The sequence below is a fragment of the Eutrigla gurnardus genome (assembly GCF_963514095.1).
Source record: "Eutrigla gurnardus genome assembly, chromosome: 15".
In the NCBI taxonomy this organism is placed as follows: Eukaryota; Metazoa; Chordata; class Actinopteri; order Perciformes; family Triglidae; genus Eutrigla; species Eutrigla gurnardus.
Window position 1 is genome coordinate 20776015 of NC_139938.1, and position 9851 is coordinate 20785865.

At 44.1% G+C, this 9851-nt stretch overlaps 1 protein-coding gene across 3 annotated transcripts in view; it reads left to right on the forward strand.

Annotated features, from left to right (window-relative positions):
- Positions 1-9851, forward strand: part of LOC311025913 (dual specificity protein kinase CLK4-like) — an 11004-nt gene extending 1153 nt beyond the window's left edge. The window contains exons 1-12 of one of the 3 annotated variants that reach the window (XM_084029068.1): positions 2642-2702; positions 5416-5527; positions 5859-6029; positions 6535-6601; positions 7270-7383; positions 7485-7651; positions 7727-7821; positions 7986-8115; positions 8188-8270; positions 8889-8968; positions 9177-9267; positions 9552-9851. In XM_084029068.1, coding sequence (XP_083885194.1) covers positions 5446-5527; positions 5859-6029; positions 6535-6601; positions 7270-7383; positions 7485-7651; positions 7727-7821; positions 7986-8115; positions 8188-8270; positions 8889-8968; positions 9177-9267; positions 9552-9704 — 1233 coding nt within the window. In that variant the 5' untranslated portion in view covers positions 2642-2702; positions 5416-5445 and the 3' untranslated portion in view covers positions 9705-9851. Of the gene's footprint in view, positions 1-2641; positions 2703-5415; positions 5528-5858; positions 6030-6534; positions 6602-7269; positions 7384-7484; positions 7652-7726; positions 7822-7985; positions 8116-8187; positions 8271-8888; positions 8969-9176; positions 9268-9551 lie in introns of those variants that run through there. The other 2 variants (XM_084029070.1, XM_084029069.1) reach the window with 2 other exon arrangements.

Genomic DNA, 9851 nt, shown 5'->3' on the forward strand with positions numbered 1-9851 from the left:
GGAAATCATCATTCAGCCTCCTTCTAGCTCTCTTTTGGTCGCCACCATCTCCTCAGGAACGTGTTTTTACGAGCAGCTAAGCTTTGCCAACTTGTTGCTTACGTTCTCCATCTTTATACGCAGCTACAATCCCTGCAGAGCTCCGAGGCCAACTTCAACATCCGATGTTTTTGTTTCTGATGCACCAGCACAGGTCTTTGTGGGTCCGGATCAGTGGAGGTCTTCGTGGGTCTGGACCAGTTGAGGTCTTCATGGGTCCGGATCCACAAAATCCAGTAAACATTGATGCTGCGCTGTACGTCGGACCGTCTGATGGATTCCAATCTGAGCTGAGAGCTTTCATCAGTCTGTCAATACGAGTGGCATTGGAAGGCTACTCTTCATTACAGTGTGTGTGTGTGTGTGTGTGTGTGTGTGTGTGTGTGTGTGTGTGTGTGCGTGTGTTTGCGTGTGCTCTCTCCACCAAATTGAATTTCTCACGTCCGATTCCTTCGACTGTAATGAATCACACGCGAGCAGTTGGGACGAATCGACCTCACGATCTGCATCTTCTTTGGATTTAAAGAAGTCCAACTGCAGCGCCCCCAAGTGTTCACACACATTCACTACAGTGTGATCCACTGACAGTGATGAGTCCAGTAGGGTCAGCTGGAGACATTTCTTGGTAGACCTTTCAACTGAGTCCACTGTGAACCTCAAAGCAAAAGAAACGTGGAGCTTTCCTTTGAGTTGATGTGTAGTTTATTCAACCCAAACATTGAACATATTTGTCGCGTAACTTCGAACTCAAGTTACGAAACCAATACAATTAACACTAAACATGTACAGAAAGTTCTGAATCAACAAAATAAATTAATTATTATTTGTTCAAAGAGGAGCAGGTAGAAGTGACACATAAATCAACTTATAATATATAAAAACAAAATATCAACAATGAGCATCACAAAACAATGTTTTATGCATTTTGTACTTTCTTCATCTAAGTCGCATAAAATATCAAAGCATGATGTCGTTGTTAGAATGAGAATAAAGTCTGACAGCTAAGAGAAAGATTCTTAATATGTTAAAACATTAAAATGAAATATGTAGTGAATATGAATGAGGGGGAGAGCTTCTGCCTGCGGTGCTGTTCAGCATCGTATTTCAGAATTTGAACGCTGTGAACCGTTAAAGGTGGAGATATTTTTATTTTTTATGTTTAGGACAGAAATAACGAGCTTGTGTCTTATCAACTTTCACGTCCTCAAACCGAAACATGCGGCAGTTAAAAAGGTTGTTTACGCAACTGATACAGTTACAGACCACAAAACCACGTAACTGCTTCTAGTCTGACTGAGCTGATCTTTTATTGTAAGTATTTCAGGGTTTTTTTTATATATAAATTGCGTGTTTATAAAGAAAGAAGTTAACATTTAAAAATCCACAGTTTGGTGTCCTGTTGTTGGGAGAAAATGATTTGCATAATGTGACTATTAGATGTTTTCTCACTGCTGCACCTCTGGCCACGCCAACCAATGATGTCACGGCAGGAAGTTTAACAGCTGGTGGAAATCACCACAGAACATTTGTCTGCCGTATCCACCATTAAGCCACAGTGTTAAATTTAGATTTGTGCTAACATTTAGCCTGGTCGCCGGTTGTTACGCTAAAGATAGTGTGTTTGAATGTTTTATTGTGAAAACATGATCTTTAACTGTGAAGCCATCTGCATTTTAAAGGGTTAAAGGTTACGGGCTGGTCAGCTGAGAAACAGAGCAGACAGACAGTGTCACTAAAACAAGTCTCAGACCCCAAACAGTAGGCTAAGAGTTTGAGAAAAGTGAGTCAAAGCATAAAAACAGAAAAACAATGGGCCTGGAATTGAGCTCTGAGGAACACCACGTCATGTTGGCGACCATGAAAAGGTGCTCAAATAATGTGAAAATGCCCAAAAATAAACATATTTACTCCTTGTTGGGTCATTAATTAATTGAATAACATTGTCTTCCTCCATTTTCTAACCGACATCCTCTGGTCCGTTTGAGTCCCACATTGGCGCCGTTTTCTGCTGTTCGACAGATCGATGCCCGACACGTCGTTCATCATGTCAGAATAACGTCAGCAGGTGATGTCACATTTAGATAGTTTGGGTGAAACCTTTTTCTCAAAGTTGTCCAGCGGTGGTGGACTGGATGTGGTGGACTTCTTTAGGTGGACCGATTATGGTGGACTTCTGGTGAATAATATCAACACGTCTTAATGTGTACATGCTGCGTTGGAATGAGTCCTAATCCAGAATATTGTCCCACTGAAATGCATCACACAGGCTGGTTCCAGATCAGGGGCAGTGTTGTTTTCCCTGGATGAAAGAGGAGCCCCTGCTGGGTCAGGCCAGGGGTCGGGGCTGGACCAGGTCCCAGTGTCCCTTTTCACTGCAGCTGGCCGAGGATTTTACTGCCCCGAAGTACACAGGAATGTTCACGTCTTCGTTTTCTGCGGGACATAATGTTTTATTGCACCGCGGACGCCATTTCTGTCTCTCCTTGTTTGGCAGCTACGCGGCGTGGCAACAAGTGTTTGCCTTACCCCCTGGAGGGGGGGAGGGGGGGGGGGGGGGGGGGGGGGCGCTGAAGAAGAGGAGGGAAACTTACTCTAACAGACCAAACAGCAGCGAGCCAGAGAGGAGAAGCAGAAACTCATCACAGCTCCGATAGCAAAGACAGGTGAGCAGAGAGACACTTCGACTACACAAAGTCTGATGAGATCCTGATCCACTGGATCCTGAAGTCAACAGGAACTTATTTTTTGTGGCTCATATTTACAACCTCAAATTTTTGAAGCCCAACAAAAAATAGATAATATGAGTCATGATAAAAAAAAAATTTAAAAAAACGGATGAAAAGTTAATGGAAGGTTTTGAAATTTTGACTAAATTTATTTTCTTCTTTTTATTTCAAAATAATGCATAGTTTTTCAAAATAATGATTTTTTTTTTCAAAAAAATGACAGTGTCTCAAAATAATGACGTAGTGTGTCTCAAAAAACTTAACTCATAATGAGTAATTACTTGAAAATACTGTCGGTATCTTAAAATGTCTTAAAATTATGAGAATTCTCCAAGTAAGGATTTACTATCTCAAAATCATTATTTTGACAAGGCTAGGTTTTCATCGCATTTATTTTATTTTAGTGGAATAAATAAGCTTAATATCTCAAAAACAACAACAATTAACACATTTTTCAAAGCTGCTTTGGGTCAGGATGTAAAAAGCTCCATGGATTTGAAAGAGTCGTGTGTGGTCAGTAGACATAGTGCTCATTGTTAGAGCTGCGTGGCCGTTAGATTAGATTTCATCTAAGTGTATTTAAAGCTGTATCAGATGAACTGTTTACGTAAAATGATAGGAGAGAATAATCTGCTTCAATTAAAGGTTTAACTCACAGATCTTAAGCATCTGGATTCAATTAAATCATCTTCCATTCAAATTAGAAACCGAATGGTGCCAAACCTTCAAGAAATTGTAATTTCAGAAGTTCAGACCAACAGACAACCAAAGCCAAAGATGGTAACAACCAAAGACCAAGATGGTCCACAAACCAGTAGCTGACATCTACTGTTGTGTCTACATCCAGTCCTTATATCAAATCTAACTAGCATGATATGGACACATCAAGTCTTGGATGGGGCACCTGACCCCCCTGTTCTGCCTATCAAGCTGCATGCAGAGTGAAACCTTCTACACCCCCGACAGTGCTGGTGAGTAGTGAATGTTAGAGGATCTTTAAGTGAGTCACAACGGTCCTGTATGCTGTCAGCAGCAGTGAGTCGTCTTCAGCGCTGATTTACAGCCAATCAGAGACAGCTGAGATGGATCCATTCCTGCTCCGGGAGCCTCCAACACGCTGTCACGCCGGCGGCTATAAAAAGCGACGCCCCTCGGCTTTTACAAACAAGTCAACCAAGACACGTCAAAAAGTCTAAATACACCTGGTTAAAACACAAAAGTTGAACTTGTGGATTCTTCAAATCTGGCAACTTCTGCAGACTGTAGTTGGCATGTATTATCTGCTGTGAAGCAGCAATAGCAGGAAAGGAGGTTGAGGTGATGAAGATGAATCAGAACCAAGGTGGCGGGCTGAGAGAAGCCCCCCGCTGTGAACGGTATGTCTGCTATTTGTGGAGGAGGTTTTCATTACCCGGCGATGGAGTGGAAGCAAACTGTGAGCTTGTGGACGTGTTGTCAAGATGTCACTCACGTCCTCCGCGGCCACGAATGCGGTCACACTCATTTATTTTGAGCCCACGTTTGCTTCCCAGCCGGCAGAAAAAAACAGACCGGAGCTCTATTTGCTGAAAATAGTCCCCCGAAATCTGTGGCATACTCTTCTGTTTGAGTAACGTTAGTTAAACTCTACATCAGAGGTCTTCAAGGTTTTCAGGCCAAGGACCCCCAGGGCCTATAGTCCCAGACCCCAGGTTGAAGATCTCTGCTCTACATCATGATGTTTTTAAAGTGCATCTTCAGAAGGACCTGTTAATATTCTTTCTAGAGTTGTACATTAAAACCCAACACCTTTATCAAGCTCCAAACCTCTTCTGTACTCTTCTGATACCGCCGTATCCAGCGGCTGCTCTTCAAACCTCCACAGGGACCATTATGGTTTCACATTATCTCCTCGGCCCCTCTGGAAGCCGACCTGCCGGCTGTGGGGTCGTAACTAAGCCTTCTTCCAAAAGGCCGGGGAAAGATAGCGATAGAGACGCGACGGGGTTGTAGGTTGGACGGATGTATCACTATGTATAGCTTTGGAAACAGAAGAGGACTTCAGGCGGTGGAAATCTTTGTCCCTGTAGGGATCAAGGACTGTGGAGGACGGAGGGTTTGAATACCAGGCAGAGCACCGAGGATTAAAGGTTTTCCACATTTAGAGAGCAGAGAACAGAAACATACCAGAAGGAGGACACTGAAGAGGTTTTTGCACTTTTTACTCTACAGAACCAACTTCTTTCTTTCAGGTTTAGCAACACAGTGAGTTGTTTTCAGAAGCTATTTGCTTGGACCAGTCAGAGACGGCATGATGCTGATGGAGCTGCATGTTTGGATATTCATGGAAAGTGTTCAGAAAGGATCTCAATAATTATCAACCCAATCTCACAGCAGTTTGTCAAACAGTCGTAGAATGAGATCTATTAGTTTTTATGTGCAAACTGTTTCTCTGCTATAAGGATCCTTATTGGTGTTGGACACATGAAATAAACCATCCATAAATACTGAGAAAGACTACGTATGGGGGTCCAACAACACGGGACTAGCAACCATCGAACCGGTGTTAGACGCCAATCGTATTATTTGTATGTTTTCCGGAAATGTCTCTTTACTTGTGTGACTTTACTTTTGCCTCGTCCTCTTGTGTTTCTTCTTGTTGTCCATCCAGTACTCGCCAGACCTTCAGAGTCCGGTCCAGATGGGACACATCGGGGTTACAGAGCCCGGTGTGAGCAGCAGCACTATGGGCAAGAAGGACAACCAGTATGGGTCTTGGAGAGGTAATCTTATTTTCGACTTGTGTTTTTGATCCAGGTCGAAAAAATGAATGCATTTCAGGGGAATTGTTGATTTATTTTCTTATTATTAATATGACGTCGGATTCAGTTAGCCTTGTAAAAAAAAACAGCCAATAGAAATTTTCTTCATAGGAATACTTTTTTAGCCTGTACTTTTATTTTAGTAGAGAAGTTGAACCAGTAGTTTTACTTGAGTCTGTACTTTTGACACCTCTGGTAAAACCTAACGGTACATTTATGTTTTTTGTGATAATTTAACTTTCCCTTCGGTTGAACAAGTAATCTCATGTATGTCTTTCTTTAATGCTGGTAGATGAGTCCAGAAAAGACGTCCTCGCCAACAGGAAGACGGAAAGCTTCGACCAGAAGACCTTAGAAACCGCTAACTCAGTAGGAGAGAAGAGGGGTCCCATGGGAAAGAGCTGCAAGGACGACGAAGAGGGTCACCTGGTCTATCACGCCGGCCTCCTGATGAAAGACAGATGTACGCCAGCCTTTGTCTTCTTCTCTCTTCTGTCCTCGTCATAGCTTTAATGTTCTAGAAAGAGAGAATACCCCTCCCTTTCCAAGCGTATTGCAGAACTTTGTTTTGTCCGTTGTGGGCTACTGTAGAAACATGGCGGACTCCTTTAAGAGTTTTATTCTAATGAACATATTATATAATACATTAATATACTAAGCTGCAGTCACGTAGCACGTAGTGTCGATGCTTGTTAGTCACCACTCTTCTTCTTCATGCTTTTCTTTTTGGAAATAGAGTGTATTTGCAAATTAAAGTAAAATCCAAAAAGCATATTCTGAATACACTGTCATGCTCCCAAACGCCTGAATATCATCAGCATATCACACCAGCTGTTTGGAATAAGACCTAATTTGGAACATCCTGCTGTTGACCGGTTCCACATCAATGACCAACATTAGAATATGAGTGTAAATGAATAATGTGAATGAAAGAGTGGTTGTCGCTAACGGTACACTGTCCTTCCCAGACGAGGTGGTGTCCACATTGGGAGTCGGAGCCTTCGGGAAGGTGGTGGAGTGCATCGATAGAGACAAGTACGCATGCAGGTTTAACGGTGACGACATTCCCACATCGTGGTTTCCCTCCATCATGACGACATCCTGGTTTATGTTAACAAACTGCCAGAAATCGGGAATTAGCTAATTATAGGCTATAACGTGAAGCAAAGAGGAAATCCTCCGTAGACCCGACCGTCTCATTTCAGTGACCTACAAAAGGTCGTGGCCAATGCAGACCACGAAGGATGCATCCTCTACTCGACTAGCTAGCTAGCTAGCCGATTCCTCGTTGATTTCACGCTACAGTTACATAGAAAAGCACCGCATGAACTGCTGGGTTTGATCTACGTTACTTTAACGTAGATGCACTTTACTGTTTTTAATTTGCCGTCCATGATTGCCCTTTCAATAAGCAAATTACTAGCGCTAATGCTAATCGCTAATGCTAATCACTTGCACGCTGGTTGTAGTTAATGATTTGAGTTCGGATTATGGTCAAGTTAGTGCTGTAAAAAGTCAGTTGTAGCGACAGAATACAGTCTAAACCCTCAGAAACATTTTTGAATTTGAGTTTACACGCAATGTTTGTTTTATAATCCAGATTTGTGCCTGAATCAACCAACAACACTAGTCCACCTGAACAAGGTGGTTTGGGTTTTAAGCTGAATGAGTCCTGTTTACTTGTTTCCCTGATTGTTCAACAGGAAGGATCGCGTTGCCGTGAAGATCGTGAGGAACATTGAGTGTTTCCGTGAAGTTGCGAGGTCTGAGATCGCAGTGCTGCAGGAGATCAACAGCCTGGATGACGACAACACATTGTGAGTGTAAATCATCTTTTATCCTATTAGTTTTGCAATCTCTAAATGTCTCCCCGTTTCCCCTCTCCTTGCTCCCCTCCCCTGCCCCCAACTCCCCTCAGCGCCTGTGTGAGGATGCTAGACTGGTTTGAACACGAAGGTCACGTGTGCATCGTGTTCGAGCTGCTCGGCCTGAGCACCTTCGAGTTCCTCCGACAGAACGACTTCCTGCCGTTCGGCGTGGAGCAGATCAGACACATGGCCTTCCAGCTCTTCAGAGCCGTCTGCTGTGAGTTTCCCTTGTGACCTCTGACTCCCGAACCAGTTGTCATTGGGAACTGACGGGTGCGTTTGTGTTTCACAGTCCTGCATCGTAACAAGCTGACCCACACAGACCTAAAGCCTGAGAACATCCTGCTGGTCTGCTCCGACTACGATCTGGAGGTCAACCCCGACACGGTAAAGTGGCCGACAATGTCCCGCGCTCTCGCCTCGAGGTGACAGATGTTTAGCGTGATGTTTTAGTGTGTGTGTTTGTGTGTGTGTGCTTGTGTGTGTGTCTATGTATGTGTGTGTGTGTGTGTGTGTGTGTGTGTGTGCGCGCGTGTGTGTGTGTGTATTAGAAGTGCGAGCAGAAGAAACCGAGGAGTCTGGAGGTGAAGGTGGTGGATTTCGGCACCGCCACATTTGACCACGAACATCATGAATCTCTGGTGTCAACACGCCACTACCGAGCTCCAGAGGTCATACTGGGTACATGCACACACACACACACACACTTCTGTTAAGCTGCAGGTTCTAGTTCTAACGGTGTGTTTTTCACAGATCTGGGCTGGAACCAGTCTTGTGATGTTTGGAGTCTGGGCTGCGTCCTCATGGAGTTTTACCTGGGACGCACACTCTTCCCGGTACACACACACACACACACACACAGTTGTATGTTTTTCTACCCTTGGCGGCAACATCTGTTTCTGAAAAGTGAAGCTAAAGCTAAAGCTCCTCAAACTGTCATTCTCCCTGCTGGCCACCAGGGGGCGACTACTCTCTGGTTGTATAGAAGTCTATGAGAAAATAGTCCAACTTTTCTCTTGATGTATTATCTCAGTAAACATTGTAAACATGAGTTTATGGTCTCAATCTCTAGTTTCAAGTCTTCTTCAATCCAGCATGATGTTCATTTAGTACATTATGGTCCATTTAGAGTCCAACAGACCAGAAAGCAGGGGATGCTTTAGGGGCGGGGCTTACCTGCTGATTGACAGGTCTCTACCACGCTACCAATGCTAGTTAGCTGCTAAGATGATTTTAACACTTAGCTGTAAAGTTGTCCATGAATTATAGAATCTAACTTTGTTAGCAGCTTCACTCCAGAATCCAGATGGATCCAGATCCAGTAAGGGTGCCGCTTTGCTGGCTTGTGTTCATCAGATCCACCCATCACTCCTCCACAGTCCAAATATGGTCACTTCCTTCACTGGTCTCAACGACTCCTCATATTCAGTCTCCACCCTTGTCTCTCATTTCAGACCCACGACAGTAACGAACATCTTGCCATGATGGAGAAAGTCCTGGGTCCAATTCCCCCCCACCTGCTGAAACAGACCAGGTAACCACAGACCAGGTATCCACAGACCAGGTATCCACCCAGACGAGTAGCCTTAATGTATCGGCAATGCTACATTCTGGCAACTGGGCCGACACATCTGATCAGTTAACGCATCGTTCCTATTTTTCTGTCGGCGGCTGCAGGTGAGGAGGAAGTGGGCTTGTCTTACCTGCATCGTGACCGTGTCTTTGTGCTGTTTTGTGTGCAGAAAGCAGCATTTCGTGCACAACGAGCATCTGAACTGGGATGACGGGAGCTCCGGTGACGACTACGTCAGGAAACACTGCACACCTCTCAAGGTACGTACGCAAAAAGTCAGCATTCTTTCCAAATTCCTACACATTGAATCTTTGGTCTGTTAAACTGAAATTTATTCATCTCCATATTTATTTATTTTATTTTTCAATGTATTGTCAAAAGCCAATTGTATGTTGAGTACACTGATTTGCTGTATGTGAAATTGTTAAATAAAGTTAAAAAAGAAAAGAAAAAGGCACGTACGCACAAATTTCACGTCAGCCAATCAGCTGCGGCGGCAGCAGCGGCGGGAACTTGGGAGTTAACCTGTCTGTCTCTCTTGCAGCAGTTCATGCACAGGAAGAGCGAGGGCGACAGGCAGCTGCTCGACCTGCTTGGCTGCATGTTGGAGTATGACGTCATCAGACGCATCACGCTGGAGGAGGCGCTGTGGCACCCGTTCTTCAGCCCGCTGAGGACGCCGAAGCAGCGCAGCTAGCACGTTAGCACGCTATTCTACATGTAGCTCAGGCTGTTATTTAGAGTTTCTACGAGGAACATTTAATTTTGCAGTTGTGAGCTGGATGCTTTTCTACAACAGCATTTTAGAGCCAGAGAGAGCTGAGAGAGGGGGCAATATTCAGAG